The sequence below is a fragment of the Antennarius striatus genome, chromosome 13, assembly GCF_040054535.1.
Source record: "Antennarius striatus isolate MH-2024 chromosome 13, ASM4005453v1, whole genome shotgun sequence".
Lineage (NCBI taxonomy): Eukaryota > Metazoa > Chordata > Actinopteri > Lophiiformes > Antennariidae > Antennarius > Antennarius striatus.
In genome coordinates, this window is record NC_090788.1 from 18,371,460 (window position 1) to 18,390,290 (window position 18,831).

The 18,831-nt window shown below is 39.0% G+C and overlaps 2 protein-coding genes across 5 annotated transcripts; both read left to right on the forward strand.

Moving 5' to 3' along the window:
- Positions 1-90: 90 nt before the first annotated feature.
- On the forward strand, positions 91-10,216 carry inpp5kb (inositol polyphosphate-5-phosphatase Kb). Of its 4 annotated transcripts, none has more exons than XM_068331498.1 (14): positions 91-240; positions 1,767-1,818; positions 4,651-4,755; positions 4,873-4,981; positions 5,705-5,821; positions 6,224-6,399; positions 6,500-6,611; positions 6,692-6,801; positions 6,896-6,922; positions 7,455-7,680; positions 7,815-7,952; positions 8,033-8,116; positions 8,223-8,327; positions 8,949-10,216. In XM_068331498.1, exons 2-14 carry the CDS (start codon positions 1,775-1,777, stop codon positions 9,015-9,017), a joined length of 1,422 nt encoding a protein of 473 aa, XP_068187599.1. In that variant the 5' UTR covers positions 91-240; positions 1,767-1,774; the 3' UTR covers positions 9,018-10,216. The 4 variants fall into 4 exon arrangements, with proteins under 4 accessions (XP_068187599.1, XP_068187597.1, XP_068187595.1 ...); XM_068331496.1 differs by lacking the exons at positions 91-240; positions 1,767-1,818 and adding exons at positions 3,455-3,952; positions 4,061-4,304; XM_068331494.1 differs by lacking the exons at positions 91-240; positions 1,767-1,818 and adding an exon at positions 3,455-4,304.
- A 1,170-nt stretch (positions 10,217-11,386) lies between these two features.
- nle1 (notchless homolog 1 (Drosophila)) lies at positions 11,387-18,830 on the forward strand. Its single transcript, XM_068330833.1, has 13 exons — positions 11,387-11,505; positions 13,001-13,154; positions 13,525-13,745; positions 13,889-13,968; positions 14,044-14,120; positions 14,204-14,301; positions 14,810-15,002; positions 15,094-15,229; positions 15,346-15,392; positions 15,470-15,672; positions 15,772-15,931; positions 16,004-16,074; positions 16,158-18,830. The coding sequence occupies exons 2-13, from the start codon at positions 13,017-13,019 to the stop codon at positions 16,168-16,170; spliced, it is 1,437 nt and encodes a 478-aa protein (XP_068186934.1). The 5' UTR covers positions 11,387-11,505; positions 13,001-13,016; the 3' UTR covers positions 16,171-18,830.
- The last annotated feature ends 1 nt before the right edge of the window (position 18,831 follows it).

Consider the following 18,831-nt stretch of genomic DNA (forward strand, 5'->3'; position numbering starts at 1 on the left):
TGGGATAATACAGTAGCTTGATCCGATGTTACGCTTTAAGTCCAGAGCAGGTTGTGAGTACAACCGTGAACCCAGAACAACTGAGCAGAAACGAGGACCTAAAAGAGAACCATATCCAAACAACGGACATCACAGGAAAACAGATCCAGTCTTCCAACTCCCCTTTGGAGACCTTTGTTATCTGTGAACACGGGGTCTGCAGCTTTTTCCGGACACGGCAAGAAAGACCGCCAGACGAAGGTAGGTAGTTGAGTGAATGGATCGTGGTGCTTTTGTTTTCAGCCAGTTCTGAAAACACAGAAAACATTCGAAGGACACATTCTGAATCCCTCACTTTAAAAATTAAATGTTTGGTTATGAGATCATGATATTCCTATTGCCTCACAATCCTATAAATGACTGTAATGTGCTGTCTTCATCGTCTGCAGTCAGATTTTCATTGAGGATAGTTAAATAAAAGGAGAAATTATTAATATTCAAGATGTTAATGGACACTGTAGGGGCAAATTAATCTCCTTATTGCACGACAGAGAACTGAGGATCTCACAAATACATTGTGAATGGTTCCACCAGGTCAACAAATGTTTCACTTAATCTGAAAATAAAATTACAAAGGCTGGACTCTTGCAATATTTTGAATACTTTAGCTATAAAATGTGGCACTAGTATGAGAAACTGATCGTACTTTTAGAAGGGACGTTTTTAGACGTGGTTAGAGTAACACCAATCATATCAACAATGACTTACAACAGTCTCATCAAATTAATGGAGAGTCTAAGCAGGTAGCTGTTTGCAGCCAAATGCTCTATAATCTGAAAAATACCTCCTCTCCACTGTTCCATTGTTACAGTCTTTGGTTGACCAGAAAGATTACTCTGGTGTAGTTCTATCTGTTTTAAGTGTAAGCATTTTTTTTGTGCATGTGATAATGCTTCTATGTGTTTTCATCTTGTTTGTCTGCCCCCAAATAGACAGCATTTCATCTACCCAAATGTAAGGGTAACACTTGGTATATTCAGTGGATTTGATCACATTTCTGGGTGTTTTTGTTGTTGTTTTTTTGCTGTCGACAGGTTTTTGCACTGTTGAAACACAACCATGAATCAACAGACTTTTCTTGTGTGTCAGACACTGAAGTGCGAAGCTAACAATGCACATTCTCCACAGTGAACTGATGTGAGCAGATTTTGTCTGAATTATCTCTAAGCCACACTGCTTAGCCACATGCAACTCCATACACACCAGTGTCCATTTTTTTAGGGAAATCAGAACAATGAATGGCACTGATGATCAAGTCAGAACATTTCTGCCTGAGACACAAAGTGAACCCTGTGCCAAGAAACAGAAATTTTTCTTCCCCAGAGGTCTAAAAATACTGTATCAGTTAAAACACAAGTCAGTTTGTGTTATTATCTCCCAAACACACGGGTTCACTCAAGGATTCCAGCGTGAGTTATTCGCCTCAGCATATAGGGTTCAAATAATTTTTGTACATCAGCATCATTTAATGAGGTTTTAAAAAATATCTTTAAAGAAAAGTGTTTCTGTTTGTAAATGTGACTTTCAGACTGCTGTCACTTTAACATGGATGAAGCTAACCATGATCAGCCCTGATTAGAAATCCATTTCAGAGATTACTGTCAGGCAACCCTGTAAGGCCTGTTTCACTGGGCACTGGCTCTCGGTAGACTCCACAGTAGAAGCACACGTTTTGGTTTCCTTTTTTTTTTTTTTTTGTCATGCATGTCTCTGATTTACGGCTACAGGGGAGAAAATGAGCGCTGGAAGACTTCAAACTGTCGGAAGAGACAAATGCAGGTAAGCTTTACTTCCTTGAGCATTAATAATCATGCTGAAAGGGTAAAAGGTTGGTGAGGAAAAAAGGAAAATAATGATGAAAAGAATTTTGAGGCAAAGCACATATTTCAGATATAAAAAGGATGCATGGAGACAGATGACATGCGGAGAAAAAAAGGGAAGAACTGCTTAATGTTTAAACTGTCTGGACTTCATAGACTTAAATGACATCTTATTCATCAGCTCTCACTGTACTAGTGAACCAACTCAGTTGTTATCTACTTAACACCTCTGCTTGTTGAAGAATTTGCCTTAAGTCTGCGCATGTGACACTGTTGTATGAAGCGACATAGAAAACTGGGCCACTAAAGATTAGTAACTTTTATTTTCTATGGGGCAACCTCTTTTATTCGTTTATAACCTCCAAGCTTGCTTCCATTGTTCTTTTTTCTTTTAATAGCATTGTCCCCAACAGCCCCTTTGAAATTAAATACTGTTGACATTCAGCCAAGGGTTATTGTTTGAACTCTGCTACCAGTGACTGAATCAGGAAAGTTTCCATAAGCATGAGTAGCTACAGATTATTGTGTCCTTATTTAGTCATTTAATGTTTTAGACATGATGTAATGTAAGTCCAATAAATCTGAATCATTTCCATTGTTTTAGGATCACTCTATTGCATTGGTAACAATCAACTAGCATCTATAGGAATTTTGTTTTTTAATATTAGAGCGTTGTACTATATGCAGCGTGATTATGATCAAAGTAAATAAATAAATAGTTTCATGAAAAGGGAAATTGAATTTGATTTTAAAAGTATAGCAAAATATACTGGAACAAGTCCGTTACTAACTTATTCATTTTGTGATTTAAAATTTTTATTTTAAAATTATTCAGTGCAACATTTATGTGTGCTAATGTAGAGGAAATTTGATTATTTTACACGTGGTTAGTTATTATAATGAAAATGACTAATTATTAATAAAGAAAATGGCACGGTGAGCAAGGAAGTGAAAAAAGAGAAAAGAAGGAGTCTTTCAGGGGTCTCCCATTTTTAAAACCCTGGCTCGACAGGAATCAAGAAGGGACCCCTGTGGATTTGAGTGTCGCTCATACAATGGGAGCAGATAGTCTTATTAGAGGCATTTATCACCCAGGTATAATGTTACCCCCTTTTTACTTCCATTGTTCTTTCTTTCTGGCCTTATCATGCTTTAAATCTTACATACAGGTCTATAAGGTACAGCGAGACAGTTTCGGCCTTATTTTGTTTCAAGCTATGACTACAAGGTCCAACAAACGGTTTTGGAAATCTTTAAAACCTAAGAGCAAAAAGGATTTGATCCCCTGATTGCTTCATGCATTCGGTGCTCCAAAATCTATTACACAATTTGTTGAATTATTTGAGCATCTGTTCCTAATGAGAAAAAAATCCAAAGACCAGAGAGGGCTTAAAAAAGTGAATTCACACACACACACACACACACACACACACACACACACACACACACACACACACACACACGGGGTTTACAATGATAACCTTTCACCTATATGAGGAGAGACTGGATTGAGGCCAAAAGAAGCTAATGCTTTTGTGCCCTGTGGTCCCCTCACCAATACATAACTGTGATTGTTCTATGCACTTAGCCAATAGACAGAACACCAGCAATAAACCTCTTAGTGATCTGAAGGGTTACCCAAGTCTTGCAACATCGTCCACGATGATGGAGGATCAGCTCCCAGCCCGTCTCTTATTTTTTTCTGACTACACCAACTCACACTCTTAACACACATGTTCACATATCCCTCTCCTGCCTGCGATTAGAGTCCAAATCTTGCTCATTCTTGCCCACATTCCTGAGTGGACCCCACTGCTTTGTCAGTCATTGCTCTGATCCCGCGTGATCGCACAGGGCTCTGCCCCAGAGACGACAGCAGCAGCACCAGTCAGCTTCACCTTGGGCTTTCCAGCTTTTCGTGCCAGTCGGACTAAAGGACCCAAATCAGAGGCTGCATTGAAGGACGTCCGGAGAGAGTTACCTAACCAGGAATCGGTTCATGTTATTTCCAGTAGCCTGAGCAGAGTGGAGGCCTCTTGCATCAAATAGCTGTAATCAAACCAACCAAAGAAATCTCAGAAATCAAGCCAAAGGTATTTTCTTCCGCTGGATTCTGCTTGTTAGCCCTCGCAGGAGAGTATCTTTGTGTGTTTACCAGACTAACTTTCAGTAACCTTCCTGCACTTGTGGACATACGACAGATCTAACAGTTGGAAGACTCTTTTTCAAAATGGACCCGTTTACCTACAGTCCACGCGGGCGTGCAGACAGCACAAGCAGCTCAGCCTCTCGGGGCTCCAAGGTGCTCCTCCGTCAGCGTTTGACCCAACTGCTGACCCGCATAGACGACATGAGTTCTGATGATGAAGCCAGCGAAGAAGTAACTCGTAGCCTGGATGAAGTGTTTCAGCTCTGTGGCCGCTTCATTCCCACAGAACCGTTCAGGTGGACACATGCTCATTCATACACACACAGGAAGTCCACTGGATTATGTTTAAATATATGTGCATGATGTTAAGGTTTATTTGCAGTGTGTCAATTGTTAAATGCTGGTTGTATTATACTGTATATTGTTACGATTATTAAGTTAAATTAAAGGTCTGTCTAGTAATAAAATACTAACAGTTAAATGCTGTTTTCCAGTAAAATCACTCCTACTGTAAAATTTACAGCCAACATAAAATTATTTTATTTGTGACAAAAAAAAAATCAGTACAGAGCGTCGGTACAACTAATAGATGTCAAGTTTCCCTGCTTCTATCAATTTAATCATTTTGTGCCATTCTGACAGGTTGCACATGGTGACCTGGAACGTGGCCACAGCTGAGCCTCCCGAAGACGTCGCCTCTTTGCTACAGCTAGACGTCCAGCCCCCTACAGACCTCTATGTGATTGGGTGAGAGACAACATCAACAACACACAACACTGAACCAACATTTTTTTGCCAGAAATGGGACTTGCAGGAAGATTTGAAGTATCTGTGTTAAGAAGGAAAACTTCTGGTGTGTGTCAGCCTGCAGGAGGTGAACGCCACCCCTGTTAGGTTCATCTCTGACCTGTTGGGAGAAGACTCCTGGAGCCACATCTTCATGGACACGTTGGCACCCAGAGGCTTTGTCAAGGTGAGAGAGGACAAAGTGATGGAATGTTACGTAGTAGTATCTGGAATGTATAGAATAAAAAGGATGTCTGTACCCTAAACTTGAACAATTTAGTATAAAGACCTGAAGTCCCCAAAAAACATTTTTGAAATTTCTTCCATTTGCTTCTTTTTTAAAGTGCAGATGAGTTGAGCTTTGTTTTACCCATTTCAGAAAGTGGCTGTGATTTGGGTTTTTCAGTGCAGTGTGTGTTTTTGTGTGTGCAGAGCATCCGTAGTGTCTCCTCCCTGGAGGAAGTGCAATGTCTACCATGATGTCATGAAGTCATTGTTTTCTCCAAATCTGAGGCTTCACAGGAATAGTTTCTGATAAATGGAGTTAACAAAAGCGACAATGGTTTTTTTTCTCATGTCTTGGGTATCTGTAGACAAACCAAGGACATATTTTTGTTGGAAAAGCATGAAAATTTTAAGAATTTGCTTAAGAATTCTCATCTATACTGGATTTTGAGATTTTTTCTCTTAATGTTGGACATTTTTCTGTAAACTGTGTATTTAAATGTTCTCATACAAACCTGTTTTTAGAGAAGTTCAAACACCATGCAACGTTTTTAAAATCACCACTTTCAGTTTCGTTGCAATCAATTAATTGGTTGAACTGTGGTCGGAAACAATGGCAAAAATTTTCAAAATGAAAATAAAATGTGCAAAATCAATCTTAAAATAACAATTCCTCTCTGTTAAGGTTTCATCGATAAGGATGCAGGGTTTGCTACTACTGATTTTTGCCAAACAAATTCATCTCCCTTACATCAGAAAGATCCAGACCACCTATACTCGGACAGGCATCTTTGGCTACTGGGTAAGAAATCATAAAAGGTGTTCTGTTATCAAACTCAAAGAGCAGCACCATTTTATTCTGCATAGAGGAATCCCTCCGGCATCAGAGGCTGTGGGTGTTTAAACCATCGTGAAAGGGCCATTGTGTTTGTTTAGTGGAATGTGTAACAGCTTTGAGAGAATGAAATCACAGAGATTATTGTAACAAATGGAGGCAAACACTTGTCAGACAAACGGTCCAGTTCGAGGTATTTTACAAAGAGGTTTAAGACGTATACTGTAGGCTTTTTTTGTCTTGTATTTTCTGCAGTGAAACAGATCTTGATTTTCATTCATAGCCGTATGGACTCAGCATTCCTTATATGTACAAGAAAAACTTTAAAAGTTTTCTAATTCTATCCAGTCTATTTTCTGTGTCTTTTAGGGTAATAAAGGAGGAGTGTCAGTGCGTTTTTCCTTCTATGGACACATGGTGTGCTTCCTTAACTGCCACCTAGCGGCACACATGAACTATGCTCTGCAGCGCGTTGATGAATTTGAGTACATCCTGGAGTCACAAGACTTTGACATCACTGACACCCCACATATTCTTGACCACAAGTCAGTATGCAGTACAGACTCGCACACATGGATTCTGAAGTGCATACATGAAACCTTGCTGTATGGCAGGTAAACACAAGGCTTCTCCCCTCTCACACAGGGCTGTGTTCTGCCTTGGAGACCTGAACTTCCGTATCTCAGACCATGGTTTACACTTCATCCGCTCATCCATCAACAGCGGACGCCTTCATTTGCTCTGGAGCAGAGACCAGGTGATGTGCTAGTGTATGCACATGTATATACACGCTAATAGACTCATGCACATTAACTGTTTTATATCATATTCCTTCAGCTCACAATGATGAAGAAGAATGAGCCCTTCCTGCAGGAATTTGAAGAAGGGCCATTAAATTTTAGACCCACCTACAAGTTTGATCGTAACTCTGATACCTATGATAGCAGGTAATGTGTGTGTGCAGGCAAATATGTGACACAAAACACATTGCAATCTGTCAAACTTAATCTGTGCTCTTGTTTCTGTTTGAATTTTGAATAGCCCTTTGAAGACATGGTTGGGTTTTAAGTAAGACATGCTGTTAATTTTCTGTTTCATTCGTCTTGCATGCCCCACGTTCACCTGTTTCTTAGTTGCTACACCATCTGTGCTTTTTGTAAAAGCTTTTGTCTCATCATATTTAGTCACAAAGTATTTAACCTCTGAGACATACAGAAACCCACTAGTACTCTGTGTGTCTCTCTCTCAGAAAGAGCACTAGGGCACAACTGGTATGACTCTTTAGGTTGATGTATTGCTGACACGACACAACTTCCTCACCCCACTGTTTGTTCTTCTTACCTGATGTATGTGTTTCTATATACTTAGGTCTGTACATAAATTTCATCAAAGTGTGTTTCACATGGCTCTGCATTGCATGTGTGTGTTTATCTGGTGTGTGATCTTCTATTCAATTTTTTCAAATGTTTTGCAGGAAGGTAATAATTGTCAAATAGGATAACACAGATGAACAAAAATGGAAATGTAACTTATTACCTAAAACTTGTAAAATTTAAATTCAAAAGTTGAAACTACAGTTTTTGTCCTTCTCCTTCTTCAGTGGAAAGAAGAGAAAACCGGCTTGGACGGATCGGATCCTCTGGCGCATCAAACCCAAAACCTTTCTGTCAGAGGATGATGAAGATGATAATGATGAAAAGACATCAATTTGTACTGAGGATGGGATTGATGAGTATCCACTCCATGTCAGCCAGGACAAATACACCAGTGATATGAGCTACGGAGTCAGTGACCACAAACCTGTCATTGCAACCTTCACTGTAGAGGTGACGTTACACTTCCTTTGGGATACAAGGACTCTGTTTTGTGCTTAATCTCATAAATCAATACATGTCTATTTTCCTTCTGATACAATTAGTCTTTTGACATTGTAAACAAGTTCTTCCTGTTTGCCTCACAGCTGAGGAAGCACTTTGATACACCGCTGGTGCATATCTCTCCTCTGGGTGTATGGTGTGGGGATCACGATGCACTTCTCAGTTACACCATCCAAGAGGACTTCATGTCCTCCACATGGGACTGGATTGGTCTGTACAAGGTGCAGAGACAGACACAAATGATAAATAAACAAACAACACAACAGAGGACATATTTGCATTAATTGTTTTTCTCCTGCAGGTGGGATTCAGGAGTGCGTTTGACTATGAAACCTTTGTGTGGGTAAGAGAAGATGACTTGCCAGAGATAAATGAAGTAATAAAGGTAAAATGCAATCAATGATTTTTGTCATGATGGACAAATAATGTGTGCACACATGATTTGTTAATATAAATGTGTGTGCATGCGTGCTTGTGTGTTGTGGTTACAGATATCTGTAGACAAGGATGGGATCCCTTTGCTTGGTGGACAGTACATTTTGGGTTACTACAGTACAAACATGCAAAGCATTGTTGGTCTCAGCGCAAGCTTCCATGTAAGAGTAATTTATTAGCAAACACTGTAATCATATTGCCACAAATAAAATGAAGGGCACATCGCAGTCTGAAATGATCAATACCAAATAGAACTTAGTCATTTCTAAGAATAATTGTTAAATTAATTTTTATTTGTTAAAACAACAAATAAAAAATAATTAATTTCATAGAAGAGTATGACACGTAGGAGGCAAATTGCAATTTTAGACATTTAGTAGTCACTTTGTCAGGAACATCTGTCCAATATAATTCCATCCAACACAAATTTGCCAGAAATGTTTTTCCGTTGACGCAGTTATTGTTGTATTAATTTAGTGACGTGTTGGACAGGACACTATGTTCCACAATGTTTTCAATATTATGTTTAAAAAACTTTAAACATGAAGCAGCCCAACACAAACTATTATTATTATCTATGATAATCTATAATTGCATTTACTTTTATTTATTTCCAACAATAGAAACAAACACTGATCATTCTAAAGTTTGTAAAGGCAGGATATAACAGAGCTGTTCTGCCAAACTTCAACAGATTTTTCAGATGCACCTTATCAGATGTTCAAATGAGTAAATAATGTGATGGTGGAGTGTTAAGTTCCCTGGTCTCATTTTTGTTTCAGATCTTGGAGTCAAAGAATGCTGTCTTGGAGGGCTTGGTTCCTGAGAACATCAATGGGCTCAACAAATAAGAATAAATTCCCTGCAGTGCCACATCTTGTTTCTGTCCCCTGGAAAGCAGAGCATCAAACACTCAAGAACATAATGTCATCAGCTACGGGATGAGCTCATTCAGACAGAAGTGGCTCCCACATGTTGACATCACACCGACTGGATATTTTAATTTAATGTTTCCCACTTTGACAACATTCACCTTCAGTCAAATTCATTCCTACAGGAATAACAACTCGAAAAACGTTAATTGCTTGAACAAGTCACAATCCAGTTTATCCACCGGTATGTTAAAGCAGAATATAAATGAATAAGTTGAGTTTTTATTAATGTTGTGAATTTCCACTGTATTGAAGGAAAACAACTTATTCTGCTTTGTTTATTTGTTTGGTCACCAATTCAGAGCGATATAAAATGAGTTAGATCTGCCAATCATAAGGAACTGCTGCATCGTGAATTATATGTTGTTGCAGGTTTTGGATAAATGTGTATTTTTATTATGTAGAAGGATTTATCTGATTGTTAAGTATTTAAAAATCATTGCTGCGGATTATTTTCACCAACTTTTGGACCAAAGTGTCCTAGGTTTGAATAATTAAGAAAGAAGAAAGATTTAAAATAGATGTACACATGGTTTCCTTAAATAATAGTACAGGTGAGGTTGATGTGGACATCAACTATTATTTTTCTGTATGAGTATTTGTGCTGTATATGTGATAAGGCTAATGTTTATCATGACAAACTGAAGCAGTGAGAATCATGCCAAGATTGTATTTTTAATTTATGCCTATTCAAAGATTTTGATTTATTATTTGTCTCTCTTGTTCTAAATGTCTTAACTGTTCTGATATTGATGCAATACAGGAGGCCTTTATTGTTCCGATGCAAAAAAAAAAGATTTATGTCAAGTGTCAAATTGTATATATGAGTGTGTGTCGGTGAAATTGTCTACATTTACTTGAATGGTTCATTTTATTTGCTGATTGATTGGGTGAACAGTGTTACAGCAAAAGGACACAGTCAGGTTGCAGCGTATGTATTGTCATAATGTGATCCAAGCGATCCAATGTGAGCCAAGAAAATGTTGGGAAATGACTTTTGTGACATCATTGATTTCATTTAACACATTCAAACTGGATTTCTGTTTTTCTCTTGATGTAATTGTCTTCAACCCTTTAAAATGATTGAAGAGGTCTAATTAAATGGATCCAGATCACTATTTATGGGGATGTCATTATGCAATTGTTGTACAAGCACTGTAGGCATCATCGATGAAGTTAGAAGCAAGAATCTTGAATTACCAAATTATTCAATGTTAAAGAATATTTTAAAAATCTGCATCCAGATAATCTGGATGAACACCAAAATGTGGCAGATTGCTCTGTTACGTTACACCTTACCTTTGATCAAAATGTATTCCTACATGCTAATGAACAGACAAGCAAATAAGCTATTGATCATTCAAGCACCCACATCCGCCAAGGCTAGATATATCCCTTAAATTTAAGCAAACCTGAATCAAAAAAGAAACTCATCATCCTCTAACCATCATTTACCAGGCAGAATACATCATAGGAATCTATTTCTGTACAGCTCCAGATTTAGAGCCATGCCAAACTTCCCAATGAGATGGCAGACCCTTGCTTTTCAACAAGATCCACTCATGGTTCTGCAAGAAAATTAAGATTATAAAAAAGATTACATACTATATTAAAGAAATATAATGCAATAGTTTAACAAAATAAATACTAACAAAAAGTTTGTATGTTAGTTAAAACACTAACAAAAAAAGACAACAAAAACCTCTCCGCAAACCACCAACACTGATAGAAATCAAAGTAAATTTGACCTACGGTAATCAATAACCAATGAACAGGAAAATGCCAATAAAAAACAATTAATAACAAAGATCCAATAATTCCCAGAGTCTAACGCTCTGTCAGACTCCGGTAAAAGTTTGCCAAGAGTCTAAAAACCCAAGCCAGACACCATTTAGGAAGCAGCCAAAATTGATTTGTGATAACTGAAAGTAGTTCTTGACCAATTGATATATTTACAGTAGATACTATAATAAACATTTTTTTAAAAATGGTTACAATATGAACAGCCTCTATTAAAAAAAATAAAAAATAAAATATTACATGAAATTTAAAACATCGTTTTGATGTCGTTTTCCAACATCACCCCTGACAAAAAAAAAGCTACTTTTCGCAAATGAACATTATCATCATGTTCAAATACCAGGGAAAGATTTTCATTTCATCTATTGTAAATTTCCCTTAGCGGAAACGACTCCTCAGTGAGCCGTCTCTTTTGTAAACTGTCTCTGGTAATACGGAAATACAATTCCAACCAATCACTGCGGTTCTTTTACTTTTCACTCCCACAATTCATTGCGGGAGTCTGCTTCATGACAGGGGGAGTTCCGACTTGTTGGACGGTCTTTAATTGAAGTGTCTCTGGTGAGACGCACGTGTGGAGTTGGTGCTAATCGTTAGCTCGCTAAAGGTAAAGTTTAGCTCTGTGTGCTAACCAATGCTCTGTAAACACTGGCACGGCACTATAAACATGTAGCTAAATGGATTAGGCTAACTAAACGCTGGCAAGCAGAATGCTAGTAGACTTAGCTTTGTGGGTAGACATAATAAAATATGGACATGAGCAAAGTTAGCTCAAGTAAACCGCTAGACTGTCCACTTCAGATGCTCCTACGTCTTGCTGTGTAACCACGACTCTATAACGTACTGCTCTCTGGTATATTTTTATAAAGTAATGACAGTGAGTTATCACTGCTGACATTTTGTGAACTATATTTTGGTCATTTAATGGCATGGTCTTTAGTAAATGATGTTGATGCTAATAGAACGACATGGTTTGGGGTCGAGGTGATGGAGCAGTTTACCTGTGAAGGTTGGGTGTACATTAGTGTCTGATGTTCATTTACTTCACTGATGTTAGAAGTGGAAGGTCTCAATAGATAATTCACTTCAGAAAGACTTTTCTGATAAACTCTACCTCCCACCTGCTGTTATCAAACTGGAAAGGGGTAATAATGATAATTATCAAGGCCCCCATAATAAGACGAGGTTAGACGGGGATCTCCATGGACTACGATATTTGCAGATGACATTGTGATCAGTAGTGAAATCAGCGAACAGGTGGAGGAGAAGCTAGAGAGGTGGTTTGTCATAATACCCCACTGTTGAGTATCTGTTGTGTCACACTAAAAATATAGTCACAAATATACATATGCAGACCTGGAAGAATCATGGTATCATATTTATCAAAAGTTAAATGTTTATTGAAACAACACTAAAACAAACATCTTAGCAGTGCTTACTTGATAAAAATGTTGACAAGATACCAGCCAAAAATTACAAAAAAAAATTAGGCTATGTGGATATCATCATCTATAAGTATTAATATTTAAAAGTAATGTTGTTTTATATTAAGTATGATTTATAAATATATCATACTTCTGACTGTGATCAAAACCTGTAATTGTCTGGATATTGTGAAGGAAAAATTAGTCTGCCTTTGTTACAAAAATTTCCATGACAATCAGAGGGAACTGTCTGATAATTTTATATTACTTTGCTGCAGCAGAAAGTGGGAGAGAAATGCAAGTCAACCTGTAGCCGGGTTGTATGTCTCACCGAGCCATAATTCAGTGAGTGATCCTTTTTATACAGGAGAGAGATACGCAGAATCTCCAGCTAGGTGTCGTTTTAATGTGCAGAAAAACTGCACATATAGTTAGTGATATCATCTTTGTAGTAAAAAGTGCTGATTTGTCATAATTTTATTAAATGTTTTTTTTAAACAAATGTATTGAACTGTCATCTGAAAAAGATGAAAAATATATATAACCTCTTTTTTTTGTCTCAACTGTTACATTTTGAAGCTTTATTGTTTATTTACTTTTGTGTCACACATCACTATGCATAAATGGTTGTGCTGGTGTCCAGTTTTTCTATCAAATTGACGTTTTTATAATTTACAGTGTTTCCAATCAGAACATGACGAGTGAGGACGTGGAGCGGCTGCTGATCCAGTTTCAGGATGAGAATGGGGAGTTTCTGGGTTCGCCTTTTGATGTGCAGTTGGACATCACCCCAGACAAGCTGCAGCTCGTCTGTAATGCGCTCCTGCAGACGGTAATCAATAACATCATGCAACATAGAATTTAGTTTGTTGCTGTATCTGCCTTTGTGGATGTGTACATTTTGTATGTTTAGCCATCGGTCTTTTCTACATCTGTAACATTTACTTAAAGGTAGGAATGGTTTTTACCTGCGAAAGAAATATTACTGTAGGCTACAATGGATCATTCAGTGGGGATTGATATGGAGAATCCTAGATTTCAGTAAAATATTCAATTTATTAGAGTTCCCATGAATTTGTAAATACAAATGATCTATTATAAAGGTATAATATCTTAAAGACATTATTTGCATCACATTTGTTCAGATTTTAACTGTTTTTAGATGGAGAAATCTTATATTATTAATCTAACATCTTCTGCAGGAGGACCCAGTGCCTCTTGCATTTTTTGTGCGAGGAGAAGCTGAGGTGGTATCCAGTCTGGGGTCATGTGTGAAGGCTCTTGGAGTGGAGACAGAGCAAGTTCTTCCAGTGGTGTACCAGCCTCAAGCTGTGTTCCGGGTTCGGGCTGTGGCCCGCTGCACCAGCACACTACAGGGACACACAGAAGCTGTCATCTCAACTGCTTTCAGCCCTACTGGCAAGTGAGTGTGTGATCAGCTGACAACCTTTCTTTTCCTTATTGCTTTGCTTTCCTGTACTCTTCTTTAAATCTTGATGATTGGATGAGATTTAAAGGGTGTGAAACTGTAAATCTAAAGAAGATAGGTTCATCTGTTTGTTTTAGATATTTGGCCAGTGGTTCAGGCGATACCACAGTGCGTTTTTGGGACCTGATGACTGAGACCCCTCACCACACAGCGAGAGGTATAACATCTCTTGTAGGGCAGGGGGATCCACCATGCATCAAGACACTAATGATTGATTAATGTTTTATTTCAGGACACACACATTGGGTTCTGAGCATCGCCTGGTCACCTGACGGCAAGAAGCTTGCCTCCGGGTGCAAGAACAGTCAGGTGAGCTCCTGGCGCCTCTGATTGGTATATTTCATGTGCACTCAATCAACAAGTATTTATTTTTCATTGTTCCTTTTCACTAGATCTGTCTTTGGGATCCAATGACAGGAACACAGATGGGTAAGACTTTGACAGGACACAGCAAGTGGATCACTTGGCTTTGCTGGGAACCTCTCCATCTGTGAGCACTCATTTCTTCACTTTTTTGCCTGCCCCAATACCAACTTGTACTCTAGCATTGTGTCTTTATAACTTTAAATTTATGAACGATAAAATTGACCTGTAAAAGTGTTTTTATTATTAAAAAAATGTATTTTGCACATGTTGCGTTAAAAAGAATACATGTTAATCATGAAAAATTCCTCCGAGAAATGATGGTGGTGAGGATAGTTTCTAGGAACATCTGTACCAAAACTGTTTCTATTTATACAAGAAAAAGATAAAATGAGTAAACATAAATATGAAGGACACCTCTTGTCCATCCATCATGAGTTTCTCACTACAGCAACCACAATAAATAAAAATACAACTACTTAAGTACAGTAGATTGTGTGCAATGAGGCTGTTTTCTGCACGCTGAGGCTATCCTTTACAGTGTATGGTGTCTTTTTCATTAAATTTAATTTTGAATTTGGAAACCATTTTCATCATTCTGCCCTCTGATCCATTTCTCCCTCTCTTCCCGTCAGTAACCCTGAGTGTCGGTACTTGGCCAGCAGCTCGAAGGACGGCTCAGTGCGCATTTGGGACACAGTGTTGGGACGCTGTGAGAAGATCCTGACAGGACACACTCAGTCAGTCACATGTGTGAAGTGGGGAGGAGACGGACTTCTCTACACTTCCTCCCAGGACCGATTGGTCAAAGTCTGGAGAGCCAAAGATGTGTGTGTAGTAGTTATATTTATTCACTAAAATGTGGACCTCCCCAGATGAAGAAGAACTGATGAGTATGTGCTCGAATTTGTGGGTGTAGGGGGTCCAGTGCCGAACTCTGCATGGCCATGCCCACTGGGTGAACACTCTGGCTCTCAGCACTGACTACGTCCTGCGCACCGGCGCTTTTGAACCTGCAACCGCCACGATCAACCCCCAGGACCTGACAGGATCACGTAAGCATCATCATCTAAGTCCGTCTTAGGCCACAGTTTTAGTGGCAACATTTGCTTTGCTTGTTACATGAAAACATCAAGTTGTATTCACTCAACCACATTTTGTTTTCCACTAGTTGAAGAGCTGAAGGAGAAAGCCTTGCAAAGATATAATAAAGTTAAGGTGAGTACTTTGTGCTGATGCGTTCAAGGCCGTACATCCCTGCTATCAGCAGCTTCACTCCTGTTCTCCTGCTGCAGGGGTCCGCTCCAGAACGCTTGGTGTCTGGCTCAGATGATTTCACCTTGTTCCTCTGGAACCCCGCGGAAGACAAGAAGCCTCTAGCAAGGATGACCGGCCACAGCGCTCTGGTCAATGAGGTTCTGTTCTCCCCAGACACCAGGCTCCTCGCCTCTGCCTCGTTCGACAAGTCCATTAAAATCTGGGATGGACGCACTGGAAAGTAAAGAAAACTTCCAAACTGAAATGAGGATGTGTGTTATACTGCTTTTGTCCACGTGGTGGGGCTGTAGGCCTAATACTTCTGTTGGCTCTTCCTTAGGTACTTGATGTCCCTGCGGGGCCACGTGGGATCTGTGTATCAAGTTGCGTGGTCAGCAGACAGCAGGCTGCTGGTCAGCGGCAGCAGTGACAGCACTCTTAAAGTTTGGGATATCAAGACCGGGAAGCTTAACATGGATCTCCCTGGCCACGCTGACGAGGTACGGAAAAAAGGACTGCGTCCTGATTGTTGCATATTGATAGTAAAAAGCAATAATTGTCGTTTCTTATAGGTTTATACGGTGGACTGGAGTCCTGACGGACAAAGAGTGGCCAGTGGTGGGAAAGACAAATGTCTCAGAATGTGAGGAAGACACCAAGAGTCCGTTAACTTAAAAGCCAGGGTTTACTCACAGCTAATCCTTTGGCCTTGTTTTCCACTTCCAGATGGAGACGATAGCCACACCTCTGCTCCGTCTGCACACTGACCTGGGATTCACATCTACTGTCAAGAAGCCTGACAGCAGGAACGAGGGTGGCTAGAACTGTAGCTTAACCCCCCCACTCAGATTCATCACATGTCTTTCAACAAGGGCATCATGACACAGAACCCTGGACATGATACAAACACTCTCCCCTTGGAACCTATGAGGGATGTAACTCTGGAAGGGTGTTCAGCTGAGTGGGAAAGTCAAGTATGATGTACATCCATCTGTTGTCTTGGACACATCATGAGCCCCAAACATATAAATACTACCGCAAGGTTATATATTCAAAAAACAAAAAATGTTTCAAATTCTGTTTGCAGCACGTAAAGAAAACTGATGCCTCTCCCCTCATTCACCGTAAGCCCCACCAGACAAACTATGTATAGTAGGTGACAGGTGGACCGGCGAGGCACGGCGGGAGTGGGAGCACTAATACCTTCCTCTGTGATGTTAATGCTGACCATGCTCGCCCCACTCCCTCAGCTTTTAATCTCCTCTGTTCTGCATTCAGCAAAGCTTCAGCATGCTGATTTAAAAGAAAATTCTCCAGACGCCACAGTCAAGTAAATCACCAGCTGAGGAACGGAAAACACATCAAGTCCATTTTTATTATCCCTGTACTAAAACTTGTTCTGTGAATATTTAACATGAATCAATCTATGCAGCCCAATTTTTACCACGTTGAGCTAAAGGGTGAGAAACTCTGACTCGAGCGTTTTATGTGATCTGTCTGACCTTAATTCTTACAATTGCAAGTCTGCACATCATATTTCTATTTAGAAAATAAATGTGTAAAAGAGAATACAGTGCTTGTTTTTTCACTAAATTGTTCATTTTCAAATTGTTCAATTTGAATTGAATTCTTTGCAGGTTTTTCGATCATTTCTGACATTGAATTCTGGATTTGCTAACAGTTTTATCTCCATTTCAATTCAGTGCAGCTGAAGAGATTTTGAACTTTTCACTTTGAGATACCCTTTCATGATTTTAGTAGACTTCACTGGAGCTAGAAACTACTCAGATGTAAAATTCAGTGGGTTTGGGGTACGAGATACGAGGCTGCCTTTTTCTCTCCTCACAGACGACATCAAGACACCAGATCCATGGGGTAGCATGGTTGTAAAGGAAGCATGTTGGAGATTTTTGCTCCACCAAGGATTGTGTGATACTAGAGAAAATAAAATGAACGTATTCTATCACTGAGATGCTACAATATCCACATGTGAATGAATTGTGATGCTTTAATACAGACTTCTTTTGTAACAGTTCAGGTTCAGTCACAAGTTTATTGAAACCACACTGTGTTCTGTTTTCCATCTCTTACAACAGAATTTTTCAACACAAATGTTTCAAGCTTTCCTCCAGGACCTTCTTAAAGCAGATGATCACGCTACATTTGGTTAAACTTGGCTTTGACCTGTTTATAAAATACAAAGAAATAACAGGAAGAGTGAACAGCAACAGCATGTGTTTGCTACAGAAAATGGTAAAAACATAATATTCTGTTGGTCTTCACTTGAAATACATTAGAAATGTGTTCCCATCATTGGATTCCATCTAATACTGCTTGGCAAAGAGGAATAAAAGGCTTCTGCTCAAGGCCGTCATCTAAAACTAGGTTAATCATACGCAGACCTTGAATTACTGATCACTTGTGTAATCAATACTCTGACATGTCCACTATCCTTGTGTTCAAAACATGTAAACATGTTAAAGAATGGGAGTGTTTCGATTTAGCCAACAATATCGGTTCACAAAAAGAAAGCTATGAAAGTTAGACTTGAATTCAAAGTAGAAAACTGATGAATGAATCTCATTCATATGGCTTAACATGTTTCCTCTCATCTAGACTGACTTTAGGCTGCATCTACTTGGAAAAAGCAGCATCACCGAAGCTCTGATCATTTCTGATTAAATATTCGCTGATAAAGACTTCCATCTATTTTTTTTGACTGCGGTCCTCTTTCCCCAGAATAACAAGCACACCCAAGTTCATTTAACAAACTGATGCTCAACACTGGTCTGAAGATGGCATGTGACGATTGTACTTCATGTGTTTTCATTTATGCTACCTCATCAATCACAAAACCAGACTCCTGTTAACAGAACCCATAAAGAAAACGTGTGTGTTCATCAAAAACAACGAATACCCTAATCGTTATGTGCGAGGAGACCACAACTATAGACGAGTAAGCATCTGCTCTTTGTTCAGTAAGTACTCGGTGAATCAGAAGACACGTTTATGGTTGACTGTTCACAACATGTACATCTACATGTAATAAAACGCTGACATCAGACACGAACAATCCCTTTTATAAGCTGTTTAAGTTACTTTTCTTTGTTTCTCATTTGCGCCTTTGGCTAATGTATGTGTTTTCTCTTGAAAAGAAAAACACTTCAAATGATAAGACCCGGCTACATTGTTAGGCATCATTTCCTGTGTCTCACTTGGTTTTTTTTCTGTCCTTTAAAATGAAATAAGCCATCTAGATTCTTAACCAGTCCTCTTTCTTTTATAACCATGCTCACCGTCCTGCAAAGAACTATTTAACAGAATGGAAACCAGTAAGGTATCACCTGCTCAAGGTGAAGCAGAGAGCCAGGATGAAGTGGGATAGAAGTGTTTGTTTACG

What these genes read in the sequence shown, in the direction of transcription:
- inpp5kb (XM_068331494.1), top strand. Translation starts at nt 4,090, where the DNA reads ATGGACCCGTTTACCTACAGTCCACGCGGGCGTGCAGACAGCACAAGC. An exon ending in TGCTCTGGAGCAGAGACCAG is followed by an intron (nt 6,612 to 6,691) that starts GTGATGTGCTAG and finishes ATATTCCTTCAG; the next exon opens with CTCACAATGATGAAGAAGAA. An exon ending in ACTGGATTGGTCTGTACAAG is followed by an intron (nt 7,953 to 8,032) that starts GTGCAGAGACAG and finishes TTTCTCCTGCAG; the next exon opens with GTGGGATTCAGGAGTGCGTT.
- nle1 (XM_068330833.1), top strand. Translation starts at nt 13,017, where the DNA reads ATGACGAGTGAGGACGTGGAGCGGCTGCTGATCCAGTTTCAGGATGAG. An exon ending in CCCTCACCACACAGCGAGAG is followed by an intron (nt 13,969 to 14,043) that starts GTATAACATCTC and finishes GTTTTATTTCAG; the next exon opens with GACACACACATTGGGTTCTG. An exon ending in TGGGATGGACGCACTGGAAA is followed by an intron (nt 15,673 to 15,771) that starts GTAAAGAAAACT and finishes GCTCTTCCTTAG; the next exon opens with GTACTTGATGTCCCTGCGGG.